At 44.3% G+C, this 24,225-nt stretch overlaps 2 protein-coding genes across 6 annotated transcripts; one reads left to right on the forward strand and one right to left on the reverse strand.

Moving 5' to 3' along the window:
* Positions 1-78: 78 nt before the first annotated feature.
* On the forward strand, positions 79-22,311 carry LOC105278881 (SCY1-like protein 2). 4 transcript variants are annotated; one of them, XM_026974298.1, is made up of 17 exons: positions 79-572; positions 3,423-3,668; positions 4,910-5,044; positions 5,373-5,603; positions 6,897-7,017; positions 7,530-7,619; positions 8,464-8,609; positions 10,802-11,047; positions 11,555-11,700; positions 11,825-11,975; positions 12,363-12,603; positions 13,474-13,642; positions 14,316-14,497; positions 15,084-15,137; positions 15,294-15,535; positions 16,620-16,891; positions 17,483-22,311. In XM_026974298.1, exons 2-16 carry the CDS (start codon positions 3,516-3,518, stop codon positions 16,875-16,877), a joined length of 2,565 nt encoding a protein of 854 aa, XP_026830099.1. In that variant the 5' UTR covers positions 79-572; positions 3,423-3,515; the 3' UTR covers positions 16,878-16,891; positions 17,483-22,311. The 4 variants fall into 4 exon arrangements, with proteins under 4 accessions (XP_026830099.1, XP_026830101.1, XP_026830100.1 ...); XM_026974300.1 differs by lacking the exon at positions 79-572 and having other exon boundaries at positions 3,516-3,668; positions 16,620-16,778; XM_026974299.1 differs by lacking the exon at positions 79-572 and having other exon boundaries at positions 3,516-3,668; positions 16,632-16,891.
* Positions 22,243-24,147, reverse strand: LOC105278880. Of its 2 annotated transcripts, XR_893840.3 has the most exons (3): positions 23,901-24,146; positions 22,730-23,581; positions 22,243-22,461 (listed from the first exon to the last, which is right to left on the reverse strand). XR_893840.3 is itself a non-coding variant. In XM_011338317.3 (2 exons), the coding sequence occupies exon 2, from the start codon at positions 23,573-23,575 to the stop codon at positions 22,811-22,813; it is 765 nt and encodes a 254-aa protein (XP_011336619.1). In that variant the 5' UTR covers positions 23,576-23,581; positions 23,901-24,147; the 3' UTR covers positions 22,245-22,810. The 2 variants fall into 2 exon arrangements, 1 of the variants encoding a protein (XP_011336619.1); XM_011338317.3 differs by having other exon boundaries at positions 22,245-23,581; positions 23,901-24,147.
* Positions 24,148-24,225: the final 78 nt, after the last annotated feature.

Here is a 24,225-nt window from a genome sequence, read left to right on the forward strand (position 1 = left end):
ACTACCACCGCCGCCGCCGCCGCCGCCGCCGCCGCCGCCGTTGTCGTCGTCGACGTCGACGTCGACGTCGCCGTCAACGGCGATACACTGGAGGCGGGCGAGCGGCGGCAGAAGCGGAGGGCGGGGGAAGGGGCCTGTTTACAGGATAACGGGATCCTCTTCTCGTCCGGTAGCGCCAGTCCGTCGTCGCGATACATTATCGGTGCACCTATCGGCGGCGGCCGATCCGGATCACGCACACACAGCCGGGCGCGTGCCACCCGCGCGAGAGCTCGCTCTGCCTGTGCATCGCGCGCGCACCACGCGCCTCCTCCATCATCCGTTGCTGCTGCTTGCTCGCTCGTTCACTCGCTCGTTCGTCCATCACTCGCTTGCCCATTCGTTTGTTCGCGCGATCAACGACTTATTAGCTCCTCTTCAACAGCCACCGCCACCGCCGCCGCCGCCGCCGCCGCCGCCGCCGCCGCCACGGTGTCTCCTCTTTCCGTTTCCTCTTTCTCTTGTCAGCGCAGAGAGAGAGCCTATGTGCGGTGGTGTGCCGTCGCGCGTTTCCCGATATCGTTCGGCAACAGGTGAGTCGCACACTCTCGCGCTGCATCCGCACGTTCGCGCGGTGCATCGCCGCTCGTTCCTCCTTTTATCCGTCCGCGTATGTACGTACAGCAAATGCGCGCTTTTACGCGGTGGTTTTGTGTGTATGCGTGTGTGCCGTTTATCGCACCCCTTCAGGATTCCTCGCGATCTTCGCATCGCGCTCGGGTCTCAGCGCGACGACCATGATGACGATGACGACGATGCTATAATGTTCAGTTTTGGAAGTTGTTCCCTCTCGAGGTCCTCCTCCGCACCCTGGCGAGGTTCTCGCATTCACGCGCGTCGAGAGCAGCGTGAGGGAATCAATCATTCGATGCGAGCACGAGGAAAATTACGGGTCGAAGAATTTGCAAAAACGAAATTCGGGTTGTCGGGAGGAGATCCGAGGGGATAACGATGCCTCGGCGTTGCGGCGTGTGTGGGACGTCGAGCTGAAGAATCCGGAATGCGATTATTAAGGGGTGCGCTCGTATACTAACGCTAACGGTTCACGCGCTCGCGTATATTGATTTACCGGAGCGGATAACGCCCGTTAACGCCAATCCGACAAGAATTTACGATTCTGCCAATTCGTCGCGCTGATGCATTTCAGATCTCACTGCGCGATATTAATATGATGCAAAAACGTATACGAAAGGGAGAGAGGGAGGGAGAGAGAGAGAGAAAGGACGAGAGGAGTATTTCCTCGCAACGGGAGGAAGAAGGACGGAAGAAAGGAAGGAAGGAAGGAAGTGAACGCGGTTCTCGAGGCGAAGAACGTCTCTATCAGGAATCATATTTCCTGCATGGAAAGTCCTTCGAGAAGCGGGGAGGAGCTTAAATGAGGAACTATCTCTTCCTTCGTTCGTTCCTCTTGCCATCGCTCAGACTCTCTCTCTCTCTCTTACTTGCTCTCATCGTCTTTTCTTTCTCTTCTTAATGGGTTTTTTTGATAATTAATAAGATAAAAGTATGATCGTGTTGCGGAGGATGATTGCGGACGTGGATTTCGGGAAATTCGATTTTCGACTATATACACACGCACGCACGCGCGCGCGTGTACATTTCCACATCGCTGAGAACGATTCCTGACGCGTTACGCGTGTGACGTTGCAATAGCGGCGACGAGAAATGATTCTAGGTGCCACCCCGTGCGAGGGGTGCGAGCACGCTGAACATTTTTCAAATACCAAAGGAGGGAGAGAGAATTCTGCATGACTTTTCACAAAAATTCCTTTTCACAGGAATTTATCCTTTTTAAATAATTGAAATGCGCAGATAAATATATATTTTAAGCATAAAAAAAATACAAGAAAAACTCTCTCTCGATTATTTTTCTCACTCTTTCATAGGTATACACGTTTCGTTTCTCTCGTTCTCTTTCTCTCTTTTTTTTATTCCTGCTTTTTAGAGATTCGCTCGCACGCACTTGAAAATTTCGGTTTTTGCAATAAATGCAAATAAATTACTTAGGAGCGCGATTTGATCCTTTTTCCCTATCCGTAACGTGTCGCCCAAATTTCTAAAAAAGTCATCGTGTGGATATCTTGTCTAGTACAAAAGCATAATTTACAAGTAGTTCTCACATCGCGAAGGTTTAATTCGCGGTTCACGCAATCGCAAATAATAGATTTCTGCATTTTTCCGCAAAACCGAGGGCATGTTTCAATATTATGCTTCCAAATTCAATATTTGTCGAGTTACTTTACCATATTCCGGGGTAAAAAAATTGGGTTTGCAAATTAAACCGAAAGTTGAAGTTGCGAAACAGGTAACGATGCCTCGCCAACGCTCAATTGCGACGAAACTTTTGATATCGATAATTAAAAAGTTGCTGACATAGGCCCGAGATGAATCCAATTTCAAATTCATCAAAGAGAAGGCGATTACACACATTCGCGCAAAAGTATACTTGTATACTTGTATATACTAGTGTAAGAAAGAACGTATTAGCGAAGAGAAAAAAAAAATTTAATTAACCGCGACGCAGCAAGCCTGTTCCGGCTTAAATCCTGGCAAAGAGAAAATTGTCAATCACGCATTTCCTCAAGAAATTAAACGAAACGAAATGAACTGAGATTTATTTTGACAAAATGAGGAACGCGAACGAAAGTTCTTTTAATTATGCTACACTTGACAACAATTAAACGGATCCGAGTGTACTAGAGAGAAATTACAATAATTTTATTAAATCGGATATCGGGCATTTGGAATCGGAGATTCAAAATTTTTTGCATTTTCGGTATGCTCTGCATTTGCACAATAATATCGTGCGACGATAGACAGTGCATTCATCGATTCTCGCAAGTTCCTAATTAAACCTTCTCGCTCGATTTTCGCGATTATTCAAATCGAGAAAAACAGGGAGAAACGGAAGACGAACGAATGGACGCGGACGCGGAATGCAATTTAACGATTTCAATTCTCGAAGATCAGGAACAACACAATCCTACGACGAGGTCGAGTTTCCAATTCGGCGCTCGTTTTCCGCACCGTCGCGTCGCCGATGCACAGAAAAGATCTCCACGCGACGCCTGACAACGACAGTAACGTTCCAAAAAAAGAAAAAACGAAAAAACAAAAACTATCAATGTTATTTCGACGATTTGAACGAATTTAATTTTCCTTCATTCGATTGTCCTTTATTCGATTCACCCTCGCTTATTCAACCCTGGTAAACTGATAGATACAGGCGAAACGGATTGTCACGCACGTATTGTCGCGAATAAAATTCATATCGAAAGACAGGGAGAGAGAGAGAGAGAGAGAGAGAGAGAGAGAGATCGCGATGCCGATTCTACCCTCACGGCGACAGGATTGAAAATAACAAAGTGATCTCGATTTGGCAGCTAACAGACGGGCGAAGCCGGCGTTGATCTGTTGAGGAGAAGGAGCCCACATATATTGGGCCGGCTGGCCATTCGTTACCCTCGCATTTCATCATGTTCGCGAAATCCCGAGGCAGCGGCACGGCGCCGTGCGACCTGCTCCCCGACACGATCCGCAAGACGTACGAGATCGGCAAGCAGTCCGCCACGGCCGGACCCGAGAACGTTTGGCGGATATACGACGGCTACCGGAAGAAGGACAGAATGGTAATCCGATACGATCAGCACGGTGATCCGTAAGAGTTAGAGTGGCGGGAGAAAAGCATGGGGGTGTTTTGCGGCGCGCGGCCGGCATAAGAGATCGTGAATAAATGTATTTCATGATTCTATTGGACGGGGGTGTAAATGAGAAAGTAGACAATAATATGGCTCCTGTCAGACTCCTTTTTCGATAGGAAAAAAATTCCAGATTGAGTAAATCCGGGACACACACACACAGTTAATTTAAATTTGTACAGCATGAGGATAAATAACATATATGGCATTTCAATATAAACTCGAGTTTATTAAAAATTGAAGAGCTGAGCTTAGTGATCGCTTCAGTGAAGCAAATCTCTCCAAACGGTCTCAGTGAATTTATTATTATTAGTTAATTAATCCCACGATTCATTAATTACCATAAGTAATTACCACTAACGACCGATTCAATGTCGTTTCAATTATTTAATTTTGCAACCGTGACACAATCCTATATCTCGAACAATGCTATCTGGATTGAAAGGCAAATAAAGAATTGTGTAAGCGTAAGCAAATGGCGAAATTCGCCAAACTTGGGAATGGAAGTCGAGGACGATCGACTACTTTCAGGATTGATTCGATATAAAAGAATGAGTGATAAATAATTTCATGTGTAACTTGTAATACGAGAATGAGAGATATATCTACAATCTCGTGATTTAGGTATTCAAGGTGGACTCTATAATCATCGATCGGACTTGGCCGAGATTTTCGCGCTTGGATTTGGCGATTAAATTCTTCGCGAAGCTTGAAATCGCTCCGCGATTCGAGGGGCGCGCACAATAAAACAATTAATCAAACAAACAGAAACAGACCCATACAGCAAAGAAGTCCGAGGGATGTCGTGGAGACGCGGAGACATCCGAGATCCGAGAGATGTTCAAAGGATATTTCTGTATCGTGTGGATGTTCCGGACGTTACGTCCTTTTGTGCTGTATAGAGAATTACAGTTTGTTATATATGCGATCTATGATATCGATATCGATTAATGTATTAGTTAATCGCAGGAGCGCTCGTATCGCACGTATAGGCGGGAACTGATTGCCACGTAGTAATACATCGTTCTTCGTCGAGAGTATATTGTTATTAACCTGTGTGGATACTCGCTCTCGTCATATTTTGTAACCGGAATAAAGTGTTGGTATTTAGTGAACCGAAAACAAAGTCATTTAATATACCACGTACACGACAGAGCGATTCTCGTTTGCAGGAGATCTCGATCTTCCTGTTCGACAAGCGGTCCGTGGAGAAGATCCACAAGCCGAAGCGCAAGGATGCGATCACGGACATACTGCGCGAGAGCGCCACTCGGATGGAGCGCATCTCGCATCCAAAACTCTTGCAGGTACGTAAAAATAGGAAGGACGAAATTTTTAATAATTTTTTAAACATTCATCGAAGAGAAAATACGTAAATAGAGGAGAGACAATTCCCTAGGGAATTGGTAAAATCGATAACACGGTGCACATCGGTGGAACAGAATGCACCTTTGCCCTCCCTCAACTTATTCCTTATACGATTTACACCGAATTCACTCGCGATCGATGTGATATGCGCCTGCAAACCTGCGTCAATCGCTTGACTCTTCATTTTGCCGAGTAGATCTCCCTGTCCTATATATTGACCCACTTCATGATGCATATCGATGCGCTATACGTCTGATGATGACGCAGGTGTACAAGGTCGAGGAGTGTGCGGACACACTGGCCTTCGCGTCAGAGCCGGTCCTCGCCAGCCTGTCGAACGTCCTGGCGTACAAGGAGCAGCTGGCGAATACACTCGCGGCGCAGTCCTCGGGGCCGATGGGCAAGCAGAATCACCCGCCGGCCAGTAGCCATCATCGGTCCGTTTTTATCAAAGAATATGAGCTGCTCGAGCTGGAGATCAAGTACGGGCTGCTGCAGGTGAGGGTGGCAAAGAGAAAGAGAGGGGGGGAAGCAGGCAGGGAGGAGGGAGGGAGAATCGAAGTGGCGTGTTTTTAAGCCACGATCACCGTTAAAATCGCCACGACATGCATTACATCCCTGCACTTGCCCTCTGATATAATATTCAACAGACATGCAATCGAATCGTTCGATAAATGCCCTCCGAGTGCCTTATCGTTGCTGTCGTAACGGTGCAATGTCATCAATCATCACTGTGAAATTCGACGTGAGACAAAGAAGAAAAGAATAATTGTTTAATGTGATAGCTCCCCCGGGGACAATTGTTTGAGATCGCGATCGCAGTAAAATTCGAATGGTCCGATCGCTTCAATTTTTCCTCCCTCCCCTCGCCCTCCCGGACTATCAGTAGGACGGAAATTACTCGATCGACCTTCGCGGCACCCCGGAATAAAAGAAGCGTTTCCGTAGCTTGTTTCCCTCCTCCCTTCCTCCCCCTTTCTCTCTCTCTCTCTCTCTCTCTCTCGCGTATACGCATGCACGACCGTGACATTGTGCGTGAGCGTGGAATCACATAGCGTAGATGCAATAACGGGGTCGCGTTGCGGAAAATTAAGTCATATTCGGACGCATGTGTGCACTATCTCTGGCGGAAGAGAGAGTGAGGGAGGGGAGCGTGAGGGGTGTTGAGAGGTTAAAAGAGAGGGTAAGAGGGAGGGAAAGGGGCGAAAGGGAGAAAGAGAGGGAGACCGCGCTCAAAGTGAGTTTTCTGAAAAATGAGTTCCTGGTTGGCAGCGCAAGTGGAATCAACCTCATCACGCCGGCGACGCGACGCGTTGACGCGGCATAATACAATAGAATGCATTACGAAGCATAATAGAATGTTTAATTCCGTTAGCCCTCTTGAAACTCTCACGTCTCGAAAACTTGTCACCACCACCGTTCGGTGTAACGGCAATCGCGTTCTCGCGTAACGTGGCCGCCCCGACGACCCTAATCCGCAATTTATATCCTTACTGGGGCGGAGCGCGACACCCGGATTTGTTCGGTACACCCTGTAAAATAATACGCGCGCGTAATAACGTGTCAGGATTACCCGTAACGTTGAAATTAATATCAGGATTAGGAAAACCGGTGTAGAAGACGGCGTAGGAGTTACGCCCGAAATATCTTGCAGAGAGTAACGATGGAAGTTAGGTGACCGACTTAGGCGCAGTCGTCTTTCTCAGCGTTGTCTGCGGCTTTTTAGCCGCTTCTTTCTCTCTCCTCACATTTTGACTAAAGGCATAACGAATTCTTCGCTGCTGCTTGCAGATCACGGAGGCTCTGTTGTTTCTCCACGGTAACTGCAAGCTCTTCCACAGGAACGTCTGTCCAACGAGCATCATTATCACGAAGAGAGGCACATGGAAATTGTCGGGGTTCGAGTTTATCGGTGAGTACCAATCTATCCCCGAACCCTCGTACTAAAGATAGATCGCACTATAATCGGCGTTTGGCCATTTTTAGTTCAATACCGGCCCAATCGTCCCTGTCGAATCAAGCGTACGTCACCATCTCTCATGTTGTCTTCGTCGAAGTCGAAATAATTGATAAAAAACTGAGTTTCCCCGAGAGCAAGTAAATATGTAATAATTGCGAGATTATCGAAAATCGAAAACGGACTGGTCGTTGTCGTTGAATTATTTTTATCGCAGTACTTCGCACGGTAATGCTATTGATTATTGCGATCACATCATCGTAATAAAATCATCATAATAAAAATAGCGTATACGAATGTTGCGTTGACACACTACTTTGATAGCTTCATTAGTCTGATTATAGATAGATGCTATATATTAATATTATTTACTAGTTCTAATGCTTCATCGGTCATCACGTATTAGAAAATGTAGCAAAGCCAATTGCGAAAATAATTAGTCACGTATTATTATGTCGATCTGTTAGAGAGGATCAACGAGAACAACTTGCCGATAACCGTGCAGCCGTGGACAAAGCACATGCCGAAAATGACTCAACCGAATCTCGACTACATAGGTGAGAGACGTAGAGTCCGCGAGAGATCTGTTAACGCGCACCCACGCGCTCGGGAGGCTGCACCGATCTCTCGAATCTCGCTCGAGCGTTAATAATCAAATTACCGAGTTTATATGATTCGTTTAGCGTTTGATGCGATTAACTGTGTGCTCACCTTTATTTCGCCCGCTCGAAACGAAGCGATGAATTTGTCCCATAAATAGAAACCATTTCTCTGACACAATCAAACAGCGCGCACGCAGCTAGCTAGCATGCGTGTATATCCTTAGAAATAGAAATATTTTCTCTCTCTCTCTCTTTCGCTGTTGCCTTACAAAAATAGAAATCGATCTTTCCGTAATAGAGAGATTAAGGTCTCCGTTTTCATTGTACGTGTAGTGCTAGAGGCGGTTGTTTGCTTTTCCACCCGTGTCTACATTTCGCACGATTCCTGTGTCAGATAAAGCAATCTCGTCATTTACACAGTCACATTTAACGCGTGGAAATAGAAATGTAATTACACAGCTGTTGCAACGGCATAACTAAACATCGAAATAGGAACTCATCGAAATCGACGTCGGGACGTATTATCGGACGAATCGCACTTGCGTTCTGGCAAATTCCCTTTCGCGGGGATGATTTTGCATCACGCCGCTTTAATCGAGCGGGCGACGGAGGCGTTCGGAAAATCACAGGGTGCAGCTTTCCGATCGCAGGCCACGCGAGAAACGGACACCCTTTTTTGCATTGCTGATCCTCCCCCTCCGCCCCCGTCACGTCAAACGGCGGGGCGGAAGGGCGAGGGGGAGGAACACCGCTCACTTGTCCTCTCGCGGTTTGTAACGTCACGTGCAACACGTTGCAGCCCCGGAGGTGCAGCAGAAGAAGCTCGGCAGCTTCTCCAGCGACATGTACAGCCTCGGTATGACGATATGCGCGATCTACAATCAAGGCCGGCCGTTGATACAGGCGAATCACAGTTGCTCGGATTACCTCAAGCAGCTCGACGCCGTAAGTAGTTGATCCAATCCGCGCGATTAAATTAAACGCACGGGGATTATCCTTGGGAGAGGGATTATCCGCCGCGCGGATTATATCGTGTGTGAAATTTTTCACGACGGATTTTCTCTTCTGACTTTTTCTCATTCTTCCCTCTCTCTCTCTCTCTCTCTCTCTCTACCTCCTTTTCTTTTTTTTTATCCAAGGTTAAATCGAATTCTGCTGTTTTCTTTTCTCTTTTACGAGGAATTGTTTTTGACTTTACCGCGCATGAAACTGCGATTGTATTGTAGTTTGCAAATTATAGTTGGACGTCTAATTACGAAACAAGGGTGCGCAGCTCCGTAATTTATTTGCGGCAATTCCCCATTTGTGCGAGATATCTGCTTGTTCATACAAAACGTATTGATTTTATTCCATTCAATAGGTATACCCTGCTGCGGCTTTAAATTGCGAGTTTCCTTTTTTCGAGTTTAGAGCGACATACTGTGCCGCCGACTGGCGCACTTCCACTACTGCTTCAGTTAATGGATTCCATTCAGCAAATTTTTAAGCAAATTAGAGAGAGCAGCACAGTTTCCCGAAAATTATTTGCGACATAAAAATCGCCAGAGGCGTTACTTGACATCTATCGCGAGCGGAGAATCTCTGTTTTCAAGTTTTTTATTGTTTGTCACAGGTAAACGCTACACACACACATGAATCTGGTAACTTTTAATCAAATATGTTATATAATCGATATTGTCAATTGTTTTATTTTATCGTACTGTACAATATATTGGGTTGGCCAAAAAGTAATTGTGTTTTTTTTTATATAAATAAAAGGCGAATTTTTCATGGGAAACAAAAATTTTATTAAACAATATATTGTCCATTTTGTTTGATTATCTTTTGCCATTTTTCAGGCAACTTCATGATTCCGCGCTCAAAAGAGTTCTTATCTTTTTCAGCAAAAAACAATTCCAACAACGATTTGATATTCTCATCAGCAGTAAAGGTTTTACCATTCAAGGCGTTTTGCAAAGAACGAAACAAATGGTAATCTGATGGTGCCAGGTCTGGTGAATATGGTGGATGTGGTAACACATCCCATCCAAGCTGCAACAATTTTTCACGAGTGACCAAACTTGTACGTGGTCTAGCGTTATCATGGTGAAACACAACACCTTTGCGATTCACCAATTCTCGACGTTTCTGTTTGATGGCATCATTTCATTTATCCAGTTGACGACAGTATACGTCTGAATTAATGGTTTGATTCCTTGCAAGCAGCTCAAAATACACAGTCCCACCAGACTGACAGCATAATCTTTCTTTGGTGAATATCTGCTTTTCAAGTGCTTTCAGCAGGTTCATCACGCTTGCTCCACCATCTTTTTCGTTTGACGTTGTTGTAGACGATCGATTTTTCGTCGCCTGTTATCATACGTTTCAAAAATGGATCATTTTCCTCACGTTTCAAAAGAGAATCGCAGATGTCAATACGCTTAGTGAGATGAATTTCTTTGAGCTCATGTGGTACCCAAATATAGAGCTTACTAATGTATCCAAGTCGTTTTGAATGGTTTTCAACACTCGATTTCGATATGTTAAGATTCTCAGCAATCTCTCGTGTCGTTAAACGCCGATTGGAATCGATCAGTGCCTTTGTTTTGTCATCATCAATTTCGATTGGCCTTCCTGAGCGTGGTGCATCTTTCACATTAAAATCTGCAGATCGAAATTTAGTAAACTAATTTTGACACTGCCGCAGTTTTAAAGCATCTTCGCCATATACATGACATAACTTTTTATGAGCTTGCACAGCGTTTTTCCCTTTTCGGAAGTAATAAAACAAAATATGACGAAAATGTTCTTTTTGATTTTCCATTTTGAAATCGACGGCAAACAAACAATTGTTAACGAAATCGTGTACTTTCTTTTTCTAAAACAAGCTTGAACTGTGAGTTGTTAACCTACATAATGATTTTGCGGTTTAGAATGAAGTTAGTTACATTTCAAGACATGTATGTCCATCTATTGGAAAAAAACGCAATTACTTTTTGGCCAACTCAATAGTTATACATAATAATTTTATGTAATGCAGGTATAAAAAATATCTTGTATTACATAATTATTACATAGTTATAATGTTAGTGATTTTACAGTTTCTTTTCTTTAATATTTAATGGACTATCGTTATACTGTGCGATGACTTTGACCAGCTTGACGAACAAGTCAGCCTTATCCTGCCGTTGGTGCCAATACCTCTTCGAGAGGCCGTGACGCGGCTCTTGCACAAGGATCCCGAGCAGAGGCCTACCGCGCAAGTTCTGACTATGATAAAATTCTTCAGGGACCCGTTTGTGCACGCCCTACAGTTTCTCGACGTCAGCAAAATGAAGGATGTGCACCAGAAAGAGCACTTCTACACGACAACATTGAAGGAACTGTTGCCATACATGCCAAAGGTACGCGCGAGGATTACGGCGTTATTCTTAGAACAAGGGCGTAGAATTAGGGCGAATCGTGACGAAGGACAAATATATGCAAGTGCTACCTGGTTCTTGACCTAAATCACGATTATGCGTGTGACATGTTTCTGATCGAAAACGCCTTTCAGCGAAAATGCTTTCGATCGAAGACGATCATGAATTATAATTCCTTTTTTTAATTTTTAAAGTATAAGTAATTTCATATTTTATAATTAATTTTATATTACGATATTTTATGTATTAGAGTTTTATTTAAATATAAATCTAATAAAATATTGTAATAGAATATTTTAATTTTACATAGAGTTGAATTTAATTAGCAAATAATTAACAATTCGTATATTATTATTATACTGATAGAATTTTCTAACAGCTCCGTCATCCGATTCGCCCTACGAAGTAGGGGTAACGTAATGACCTCGTTCTCTGGCACGGAGTGCGAGAGTGACATGTCACGCGCGTTACGTTTCCCGTTTTGCGTAGAAACTCTGGTATCAGCATATCTGGACGTATCTTCACGCGGAGCTGCAGACGCAGGAAGTGTTGTCGGCCGTGCTGCAGCCTATGTTGTACATCGTCGAGAACAGCACCCAGGAGGAGTACGATCAGATCGTGTTCCCCACGCTCAAGTACGTACCACGCAAGAACGCGAGAGCGAGAGCGGAAATGAGCGCGAGACCGAGCACGAAATAGGCACGTTTTTCATCTCACCCTCTCGTCTGTTTCTCTCTCTCTCTCTCTATCTTCCCGCAGACCTCTCTTCACCAATCGAAAGTCGATTCAGGGAACGGTGACCCTACTAGAGAACCTGCACCTCATCCTGCAAAAAACGCCCCAGGAGTACGAGCGCGAGGTGCTCTCGATGCTGTACATGTCCTTCGAGAATTCGACGATCCAAGTGCGAGTAAGTTGCGATGCTTCGCTGAAAGAACTCAATCTCGGCGGAAGATGAACCTCTCGGTTCTTCAAAATGCCAAATGCACGATCCGACGTATTTATGAAGTTCAGAAGAATGTGAAGAGTCGATGTTGAGAATTGTTGGGGGAGGGGGGGGGGGGGGTCAGAATCGCTATCTGACACGCAAAAATGCATAAGTTCTCGAGGTTCTCAGAGACAAAAGAGAACCCACATTCTTCGAGTAACTCGATGTTCTTACTATAAATTCCTAAAGACGATTCGGCTTCTCGTGAGTTCCGTTCAAGTTCCGTCTGGATTCGATTATCTACTCGTTCTTCACGAAGCCGCGGAGGAATCCTCGTGATTGCGCGATTCGATTGATTTTGCTCCTCAGACAGCCGCCTTCGTGGCCGTGTCGCATGTGACGCAGCACCTCGAGGACGACGCCATACGCAACGTGGTACTGCCGAAGCTGCTGGAGGCCTTCGACAACAATTCGGCGGACGCGCGGGTACTGATGGACGTGGTGCCGTGCATCCTGAGCCGTCTCGAGAAGCAGAAGATCATTGACTGCATTCTGCCGTTGCTCTGCAAGGTCAAGCTGCAAGAACCCGAGATTGTCGTGCGGGTTGTAAGTAAGTGAAGTGAATGCGAATACGTGCGAGCTCACGTGGCTTTCTCGATAGTTGTGCGCACCTAGAGTAAGTTCCACTTGGCGATCGCATCGATTCGACGAGCATCATTCTATCTCTCTTCGATATTCAGAGCAACGAAGACAACGTGACGCTCGCATCGACACGGTCGCCGAACGGAACTTACACTGATAATAATCGATGATAGTTTATAACACTATAATTCACTCGGGCGCTAAAAGAGACCGCTTGGTCAAAAGTAAATTTAATTGCAAGATTTGAACTTTACCGTTTACGTTGGACAATCCAAACCGAAATTACGGAACAATAACGATGAAATACTGGGCACTACTCGCCCACTTCTCGGAGCCTGTTATTTACTCGATGACATTTATGCAAGTGCTGCTGCATTAGTGATCGCCATTACACACACAAGTGTACAAGCGTTTATGTGGTGATATGTAGCGACACTTTACACACACGACTTCGCGTTGGATATGAGCGACAATATGTTCCAATATAAGCCACAGTCAGGCCCTTTAGGTCGACTTCTCTTATTACCCGTCAGCAAGGGGACGGAGAAATCGGCCGGCGGCTGACCACTTTGATTCGCAATGAAACAATTTCAAAGGTCGCAATATTGCGTCCTCTATAATGAGAACGATAAATCTGAAAAATTGGAGAGACGGAAGAAGGGAAAGACAAGAAGGGGAAATGGAACAATCACTCTCAGAGATGGAGTGCCAGAGATAGAGAGAGAAACGTTATTTATTATATTCTGTACAAATATAAAATATTCATATCAGGAAGGAAAGAAGGCGCGACACTTGCCTAGGCCCACGACTAATCGCGCGCTTCCGCGCGTTCGTTCAGATATTTACAGGCTGATGCTCACCGACAAGAAGTACGGATTGTCCGTGAACTGGATGGCGGCGCACGCGATGCCGTCGTTGCTACCGCAAACAGTGAACCCGGCATTGAATCTCGAGCAATTCATCTTGCTACTCGAGGTGCTGCAGGACATGTTGAACAACATCGAAAGGCAAGTGTAATTAGCGTGAAGACCGAGCGGGGTAATTAAAAGCGCGCGGACGTCGTAAACGAGCGAGCGACGTAATGACCTTCTCCGGTCCACCGTCGTGAGATGAATATTTGCGCACGTGTACCCGATAACGCGGAAAATCGTCGAGCCATTTCCCCACCGTGGAAAAATTAACGCGGGTGTTTAATGTCCGGCAACGAATGGGCACAATAAATATTTCATGAATATGTAATACGTGATCAGATAAGTGGGGGGTACAACGAGTATCGATAAGCTAATATGTAACAAATTTTCAACACAAATATTTTATGATAATAAATAAATTTGCCCTGATTTATTTATTTATTATCATGAAATATATAAATATTATATATATAATTAATATTTTTATTAAATATTAGTATTAATATTTCGGGAATATCGTGAAGCTCATAGATATTATTACATTTGTTAAAAAATTGCACGGTGTCCGCTCGTCGTTCACCGTTTAAACAAAGGATTCCATCATCCGGCTCAATTACTGTGACGAGAAACACCCAGTATAATTAAACGCTGGGACTGTACTAATTAATCAATATCGCGCGTCCCTCCGAGTGATGTATAATCGCTGGCACTGGTCGCAATCTTCAGACATTCCCAGCATAAGCACCCTCTCGTTTCTGCGATCGTATAGGAATCAGAGGAACAAGCTGACCCTGGATGATCTCTCGCTGCCGAGCCCGGACAAGTATCGACCCCTACGGCATCAGTATAGCACCGACAATGTGCACGTGCCGGCATTCAACATCCCGAATCTGCGTATCGAGCAACGCAAGACTTCATCAGCCGAGGACATGGCCAGGAAGAACAGCATCGGTGCGTACGCTCGGAGAAATATCGCCCCGGAGTCACTGACGTCATTCCTCGTCATGAAACGATTCAGCATCCCTCGTGCTTTGAGCTTGGGATGAATGGATTTTAATTTTGTTTAAGCCTTCACGATCCGTGAGCTCTGCAAAATCCCGGACCTTTGTGCTGTTTTTATTTAACTATAGTTAAACGTAGCTGTAAGGTATTTTTTGGTTTCGCGTTTCGTCGTTTTCATATTATAATTTGACTTTATATTATTAATATTTTAAATATTAATAATACTAGTACAATGTAGATAAGTGAGATTTTTTTTTATTTTAACGTGTTATAAGAGTGTTACTTTTGAGCAAAATAACGCGGTCGCACGGGCAGATAGCTTCCGTAAATATTGGTTAAACCGAATGCGGGGGCTGGTTTAATAAATTCTCCGTCTCCTTCCAGCGGCTGGAAGGCTGTTAATGGGGTCATTACCCCATTAATTTCATCTAATATTTACGAGAGCCTGTCCTGCGTGAGGGACCGAGGCGACGCTTCTTACTCCTACTTTTTACTGGTAAAACTCCTGACTAAAGTGCTATTTCTACCCTCGCAGGGTCCATATCGACGGCGTCCGCGGAAAATATGGCGCGGAAAAGCTCGATGACGGGTAAGTTAATGGGGTCGAAATATCGCGTCAGACACTTAATAGCGCTTTTCCTCCCTCGACGGGGGTTGTTTTTCGGGACGAGAAAAAGCGCTGAGATTTTAATAAGAGGACACCTAATTCTAACGGAGATTCCTGGCGTTTTTATTGCCCGTTTAGCGATGTTTGGCAACTGGTTCACCTCGGCGTCGGCCAACGACAGCAATTTCCTGCGGGTGGCCAACACGTTCACGAGCAGACGCCTGTCGGACAACACTCTGATGACGCCCAAGATACGGATAGCGCCGTCGTGCGCGAGTTCACCGGGTGGCACGCCCGGTGGCGGACTACCGATCCGCCGACACTCCAGCACCGGGCCCCAGGAACGACGTGGATCGAATATTAATTTATCGCCGCCCACGGTACGTATTCTCCGAACACTGTGAGCGCTCGCTTTAAGCGCTTCATCCCATTAACGGCTGGGATCCCGTTTTTACGGCGCAATTTTTATCATGAGCGTGATTAAATGAATAACAAAGATGTTCGTTTACATAATAATTAAGCTCGGTTATATAACAGGAAAACGGTCATTAAACATTTGCAGGATCAGATTGCGAAATCAGGATCAAAGTTTGTAACGATAGGAATTATAATATTTTGCATTGTTTGCATAAAATCATGATTATCATAATTTTAAAAGGATAAAATTAGGTTTGTGTTATTTAAGTAAAATCATTGCTTGATGACAAAAATAATTTTATAGTGTTAACGAAGAAATAAGAGATGAATCGAGAGTTTTGTGAGAAATCTATGATACAATTATAGTTTTAATGAGTTAATTCACTCGAAAAATATTATTCTCGCGTGACAAGTGACACGACACGCAGCGGACATGAAGCTTACAATTAATGCCCATTTCTCGGAGGCACTCTTGAAAACAAGAGTAATTAAGAGAATAAATTTTCATGGAATAAATTTACAAAGTTCTGCGTTTTGCTAACAAAAATTTTGCAAAAAAATATCCGTACGACTTTCCGATCATAAAATCTGAGAAATGAGCTCTTGATAGCTCCTCTAGAACTTATCTAACAATCGCGACATATCGAAGCTTAATTATTTTACTGCTAACCCGTGACCTACTGACATTTTTCTGTCTTGGAACAATCGGAAATCTTCCTGCCGCCTATAGAAACGGATCCTTTTATTGATCATGCTGCGACGTAAAACAGAAATAAATCGGAGTCGTTAATTGATCGCACTTTGTGCTAATGTGCGGAACATTAACGAATACTGTTAGGCAGAATAATGACGCGCAATAATGCATTTATTAGCATTATTGCGCGCATCGCATGTATTATCTAGAGAAAAAAAAAACGTTAAAAAGAAGACTAAAACTTTTGCATACACGTAATAAAAAAATTCGGTACGTCACGGCGGGGGGCACACAAAGAGAACATTTAGTTAGGGCGAGTAGTCCAAGTTCTGATTCAACATCTCTGAGAGTAGTTCTGTTCGCAGGGAGGCGGAATGCCGATCACCAGTAGCAGCGTACCGTATCTGCTTAGCTCGAGCCTGAACAGCATCCGGGGCTCGAGACGGCCGTCCGTATCCTCGACGTCGTCGCAGCAGGGCATCGGGCTACTGCAGCAGGTTGGCTCCAGCATGGTAAGACAACTACCCCCCATCTGCCTGAACCTGAACGGACCACCACCACCACCAACACACTCTCCATCACTCCAGCTACCGGGACAGCATTCCCACTGACCCTCCGTTACAGTGTAAGGATATTCACTAAGCAATAGCTCGCGTTCGCGTTCGCGTTTGCAGCTCTCACTGCCGCCGCCTGATCATGCCGCCTCCCATGCACCTCTCTTTGTCCTTAGATTAGATTGTTCTCTCTTTCTCTCTCTCTCTCTCTCTCTCTTTCTGTGTGCGCTTGATCGATTCGCCGGGACCGACTAGCGGGGGCGAGAAAATTTATTTCAAAATGATTGATTGATCAGAGCGGTCTTTCATGGTGTCGTAACGACACGGAACGATACTCGATACTCACGTCTTCTAGAACGATCATTTCAAACACGATGATTTCCTGGGCAAGGCTTTAGTCCAACGACGTCGAGATTCGAATTGCAACCTTTTGCCTCTTATTCGGATAATTGATGAATATTTCAGTCGTGAAAAATTAGGTTTAACAGGAGAACGCTTAAGCATCTCTCTTAGATTCGCGCTTCTGAAGACCAATCGAATATGGAAACGGTTCCTCTTTTTGTAACCGCAAATGCTACTTTTGCGTACAAAGTACCGTTCTCGAAACGCTGAGGAACCGTAAAGGGTCTTCTCTATTCTCTCGCTCTCTCCACGTGTTGCAGTATCAGTTCTTCAGCAGACAACCCGAAGCGTGAAGTGCCAATGAACGTCGCTGAACTGAGGTCGGATAGGATGATCACGGCGATCGTGGAGTCGCTGGCCAGCTTGCATCGATCCGCTCGCACGCGCGACCGCACGTAAAGAACGGCAAGAACGAGGAGAAGAAATCGCGACGCGGAGGAATCGCGCGCGTGCGGACTCTCGCCGGCGCGGCGAGGTGAGGCGGGAGAGACGACGCTGACTCTCCCCTTTATTAAATCGGACACGCGAGATCTCGAGAACAAAAGAGCGGAACTCCACCCGGATCCGCGAGTATGCGAGAACCCTTCTCTCCTCTCCTCCTCTCTCTCTCTCTCTCTCTCTCTCTCTTCCTATCTCTAAAAATTCATAGTCGCATAAAGTCGGACAAAGGAATCAATATTTTTCTCGTCAGATATATATTTGTCTATGTAATAAATATCTGTATATTAATTATATAATAACGGCGCGCGCGCGCGAACACGCATACATACACGTCATACGTGTCGCGGGCCGCGCCGCAGTCAATTGTCGCACTACACAATCACTAAATCTTAAGGTAGCTTTTATAATTCGAGCGATATCGCTGGACGCGAGAATTGCACACGCAAGGCACAACGTACGACGTACCTATATACGTAAAACGCGCGTGCACGCGCACACACGCAGAGTCCACGCTCCGGAATACTACTATGTAGCTTGTGTATCGCAAACCGATGGAATTTGTGGATTTGAAAGAAGAAGAAGGCACGCGTGTGGTCGCGAGTATGTAGCATTGTGTGATATAATATTACATGGTAATATGTACTGGCGATATACGCGCCAATATAAAATTAGCGATGAAAAATGAGAGGCGAGGTAACGAAAAAGTGTTAGAACGACATATCATTATTCGTCTCTTATCGCTCACGTCGCTAAAGTTTTGACGTATTGATCTTCTCGACACGCGGCAGCACGGAGATTTATTACGACGGTATTTATTAAATATTAGATATTATATTTATAAATATATATATATATTTATTACTATATAATTTATATAGTAATTTATTACTAATACAATTTGTTTATTGCTATATAATTTATATAGTAATAACGGTGTGCGCACGACACTCGCATCTGTCAGCGCCGTATTCGTCAATTATCGTGTAACACAATCACTAAATTTTAAGGTAGCTTTTATAGTTGCTAAATATATATATATATATATATATATGTATTATATAAGAAGTACACTCACACATGTGCATCACTCTTTCAGTTTCTCCGATGTAGCGTGCCTGTGTTGTCGCAAAGCGGAATTTACGCAATCGGGGAGATCGCAAATCTTGGCCGTAATATACGGCATGTACGGTATTATAAAATACCGTATAACAATCGCACGCGATAATCATGTTTGCACGGGGGAGTGGCAGCGTTAAGGGACGAAGTAACGAAGAAAGGAATACCAGAACATATCAATTACTTACTCGCCTCTAATCATTCAAACATCGCGAGGACTGGCAGGTTCTTCTTCGCCTTCTTCGACGCGGCAGTAGTGCAGAAACGCGATACTGCTGGCAAACACGTTTCTCGCCGCGCGAAAGTGAATTCGACTACGAAGGAAAGGAGAACATCGTGCGAATTATGCGTTCCGATGCGAATTCACGTCTCCCTACGTCGTAATTTCCATTTCCGTCCGCGATACCCGATCTACGTGGACACGTGAGGCGGTAGATCGGTGAATCTGTGCGGCGTGTGTGCGTGCGTGCACGTGGAGGATTAGCAATAAGATTTCGGTCTTCCTTCGGCATTGTGAATTTCCATTTACTTTCTCGATATCAATTTTCCCCGTTTCCCACGCACTGAAAAACGCAACATACACGTACACACGTACACATATACACATTGCTCTCTCCTCTCCCCCTTCTCTCCTCCCTTAATAATTATCTTGTAACGTTGACGCGAGAATTTGATGGAAATTAATATGCTCTAGTGACATATTAATTTATTCTCCGGCGCGCAGCGATATGGCAAAAGATTCCAAGAATCTATATATACATACCTATGTAAGGCTGTACACGATGAGACAGAAACACTTGCGTAAGGGTATATGTGTGTATAAAGGGTGTGTAACTAAAATGTAAGGGACAGGTGTATAGTCGTCCGATGGACGAACCGATTGCACGGAGCGAACCGGTGGCACAAGTCCAGCAAGTCTGATTTCCGGTTCCGCAATTTTCTATGCAAATCGAGGGATTGGCGCAATCTCGAAAAACCGCCCTCAAAATTTTAAAGCACCGAAAGATCGACTCTATTATTTTTATTTTGTTATTTAAAAACAAATGTCTGCAAAAGAATATATTTTCTAACCGACGAATGATTTTACAACAGACACAGACATTAATTTAAACATGTGCCGCGATTTACAAAATTATTTCTTGCGAATGTAAAATGCAAGTTTCACGAAAAGAGAGAAAAAGAAGATATTCTTCGTGCTCCACGACGGAGAATTAAACTCGCCAGACTTGCCGTCGATCTCGCTCCTTCCCCGCCCTCGGACTCACGTGTACAACTCCATAAAAAAAAGCAACCTCGTTCGTGTGTGTGGTTACTATTCTAACTAATAGCCGTAAGATTATACAAAGTTAAGTGTCCTTAACGTTAAGCACACCCCGACTCAGAGAAAGTAATGAAAAAAAAAGAAAAAAAAACCAGACAAAAATGGTCGAGAGACATCGAGATCGGCCGGATCCGCGCGCGGCCGCTGAATTCGCTCCTTCGTCCCCCTTTTTCGCGTAAAACTAACTACATAGAGTAAACGAGAGAAAGGAGAAAAGAAAAAAAAAGGGAGAAGAATATCGAAGTGTAATTATTCTACAGACTATGGACAATCACGGACAATCATTTACACGTATCAAAATAAATGTCTTACGCACGACATGCATTTCGTTCGGCTAGAGACGCGTTCGGACGGGAAACTCTCCGCGGCCGGTCTTCGCCAGCGATATGACTGAATGAGCGATCGATAACAAGAGCGATTGTCCGCCGGTTTAATTGCTGGACCAAGCGTGTATTCAACAAGCACCGGGCCGTCTATGAGTGCTCATAATAAGCTCGCTCCCCTTGCGTTTATGCAGAGACCTTCAATTGATGCGTTAATTAGAAACATTACAGAGCAGATTTGTCTCTTTTTTCCACCTGCGAAACCATTTCAAAAAAAGTGTTGCTCGAAAGTTTCCTCCTTCGCTTCTCCGACTTCCCCAGAATTTCGAGAACCGAGAGGAATCGTTCGATCTAAAAAAATCGAAAGACCCCGACGCGCGTGCCGGGATCTTCTGTGCATTAACCCCGACCTGCGTATCGTTCGCTCGTGATGTTTCATATTGCTGAAAGTACGTAGCAACCCCTTCGCGATTGTCGCGCGACACTAGAGAGTGGTTGACTGTTGTGAGCCGAGCGACGTACAATCAATTACGCATAATTTCGACAGCTTCCTGGAGCTCGTCCGAGCACGTGCATCGAGTGACAGTCGCGGTATTTATCGATTTTACAAGTACCAACGCACAAACTTGTTCCGTATACTGTGCAGGGGCGCGTTTAGGAATTTATGAGGGCATGGACCCTTCGTCGGTCGATCGACGAATTATTTATTTCAATGTCAATTGTCTCGAGCTCTCTTTCCTCCCTTAGAATAGAAAGGAACACCTGCGAACGGTCGAGTACACCTAGAAGTCATCTTGCAAGGCCTAAAAGGGCGTCAAGATAACGCGCCGCTATACGATTACGGTGTTCCGTTCGTTTCCGCACTTTCCCTTTAGGTATCTTCTCTTTCGCGAAAATATGGACTTCCCTCTTCGATTAATTAAATTGATTGAACTGATTTAATCGTGAACTGCGCTGAGAAGGAGATGCGGAGCGACAATCGATCTGTTTTCTCTCCGTTATTCAAATCGCTGCGCCGATCGAAGGGAGACGCACGCATCCCTTAACGCTCCGTAGCCGATAATCGTAATTGAACTAAAGGGAAAGTAAATCCCCGATCACACCGACGAGAAATCTGACTCTGCGAGGTCGGTCGTAGGATGTCGAGCACGTCTTGAATCGTAATCTCGTAGCTAGTGGACGTAGTAGACGAAGAGTATAAAGCCGTACATCCAGCACCTAGTAGACTAAAGCTAAAAAAAAAGATCGAAGATTGATCGAGATGTATAGATTATTAATGTAAATGTAAATGACTCTCTCAATGAGAATATTTTTCAACGTAATTTCTTAGACGGACTATCTGGGTGTGTGTGTTACGCTCGAGAATATTACTTCAAGCATGCCCAACCAAGCACAACCGATCCTATGGAAAACCAAAGAAAAGTAATGTAATGTCGCGTACCTTTCGTCACCACTTGATTCGAGAGAATTCCGAATTCTTGTTTTTTCCAGCCTCCCCTCGGGAAATTCATTTACCGCGACGCGGTTAAATGCCTACCGACGCGTTCCCCAAACGCGATCGTAATCGGTGGATTATCGTCCCACCGAGAGGAGACTCACCTCTCGTGTAGTAGTTCAAAAGGAAGGAAGAGAAAGACAAGTCACCGGCAAGTAAAAAAAAGTGCTCAATCACAGAAATAATCCCTATCAAGATTATGTGTTCAGAAAGGATACGTTGTACTCTCTGCGACGTGCGTTAGGCGGTATAAGATATAATGTTCAGAGGTCTATTCAAAGAATAAAACAATCCTTCTATACCAATTATACATATACATATATATATATATATAATTATAAATGTATATTTCATGTATTTGTTTTTAAAAATACAGTAAAACTAACGTTGTATCGAACACTGATTTCGCATCAAATATTTCTGCCCACTTAGGATCTTTCCCACTCGCACAGAGAATTGCCAGACATTTAAAACAAGCTCTACCTTTTCTTATACAATTGAGAATGCTTATCCAAGCATTCATTCATGCCCCAGCAAAATCATCTAAAATCATAAAAACTAAATAGTATCACCCTGACTTTTATGAGCTTCCGTTTTCCTATGTCTCCGTGTTAATATCTAGCAACACTTAGTATTTCTTATTTATTAATATTATTTATTAACAATTTTTATATCTATTTTATGTTAACAATATTTAGTATTTGTAAAACGAATAATTCTTTTCTTCATATAACATTAATAACTCGTATTTATAATTCAAATTTTGCTTCTTTTTATTAATAAATTTACTTAGGCCAAAATGTGCACTTACTTAATTAAGTATGTTCAACGACGTCTGATCCTCTCGGCGTATTTAAACTTCGATATTCGACGAGTCGATGAATCGGAATCATCAGGTCTTATGAGAAAGAGCCTTACTCTTCGCAATGTCGTGGTACACTTTAACATACACCTTCGGCAGGTATCTCGACCTTCGTATTTTCGCCTTGGCAGCCGCCACTTCGTCGGACGTCAACAGCGACAGTATCCTCTGTATCGTAGGCGTTCTCTCGTATCGCTCGGCCTGCTTCTTGCATCGCAGTAGCGTCAACTGCTTCTGCTTCAGTCTCGCTCGTTTTCTCCTCGATGCTCTTTCCTTTTTGCAATGTGACTCGAATTCTGGCTCCGTCGCCAGGTCGATTCGCTCGACGCGCTCGTTCGACGAGACGCGGTCTGGCGATTCCTCGAAGCGCAGCTCCAGCGTCTCCGGAGCGTCCTCGAACAACGCAATGCCAGCTGCGGCTTCTCCACTCCCCGCACCTTCTACACGCTCCTCCTTTACGGACGCACTTGCGCTCAATGGCTCGGATTCAGTGTCTGGTTCTGTTTTAACTACATCCGGCTCGCTGCTGCTGCTGGCAGGTTTGTTCGGCAGATTTAGTGAGGGTGCGATGCCACGTTTCAGTTTCCTTACTCGATAAGTTATCAGATAATCGTCACTGGCAAAGTGGCGGTAGCAGACGGTGCACTTGCTTATCTGCTCGTCAGTCATGTGCTGAATCTTCTCGGAGTAGATCATGTCCTTCCATTTCTGGAAGAGGACTGGGTTCTTCGGGATCTGATGAGACGGGGCATCGCCACCCGATGGGCATCCCAAAACGCAACACACTCTCCCCATAATAATCTAAAACCATAAAGTGCAATATCTGTATAAATGCATATTTGTATAACAAACTCACAAATGAGAAAATTCAATTGCAAAATAGAGGACATGTGTGAAAAATTCTACATTTATTTGAATTTATTTAAATTGAAGACGCTATAAATGTCATACAGAGAAATATAATTCTTATCTTATAAACAATCGAATATACATACTTAATTAATATTAACTTAAATATACACCCGCTATTATATAAAAATGTACACTCGCTGTCACATCAAAGAAAAAGAAAACAGTATCAAAAATCTAACGTTTAATGAATTAATACTGCCATAAATACCGTATAAAAAATTCACTCCTTATCTCGACAATCGAACATATCACTCATTTAAGTTTCACTCGCTGTAACGAAACAGCCGCGCTTATATCATCAGTCAGGCGTCTCTTTCGCCTATCAGTCGAATTTCCAGTACAAAACAAATTGGCTTCTAACCCCAAACCGTCATCATGCCCGTGCATACATATACATCGTACGTTCATTTTCACGACGCGCGTCACGTGACACGCGCGCGCTTGCTACCGGAACGCGACAGTAGGTGGCGCGACAGTAGCTAGTAGCAATCCTTTTTTCCCCTAAAAGGAGAAGCTCGCGGTCGTCGTGGCAG

Source organism: Ooceraea biroi, chromosome 12 (genome assembly GCF_003672135.1).
Source record: "Ooceraea biroi isolate clonal line C1 chromosome 12, Obir_v5.4, whole genome shotgun sequence".
Lineage (NCBI taxonomy): Eukaryota > Metazoa > Arthropoda > Insecta > Hymenoptera > Formicidae > Ooceraea > Ooceraea biroi.

What these genes read in the sequence shown, in the direction of transcription:
- LOC105278881 (XM_026974298.1), top strand. Translation starts at nt 3,516, where the DNA reads ATGTTCGCGAAATCCCGAGGCAGCGGCACGGCGCCGTGCGACCTGCTC. An exon ending in ACCGGAAGAAGGACAGAATG is followed by an intron (nt 3,669 to 4,909) that starts GTAATCCGATAC and finishes TCTCGTTTGCAG; the next exon opens with GAGATCTCGATCTTCCTGTT. An exon ending in ATGTTGAACAACATCGAAAG is followed by an intron (nt 13,643 to 14,315) that starts GCAAGTGTAATT and finishes GCGATCGTATAG; the next exon opens with GAATCAGAGGAACAAGCTGA.
- LOC105278880 (XM_011338317.3), bottom strand. Translation starts at nt 23,575, where the DNA reads ATGGGGAGAGTGTGTTGCGTTTTGGGATGCCCATCGGGTGGCGATGCC.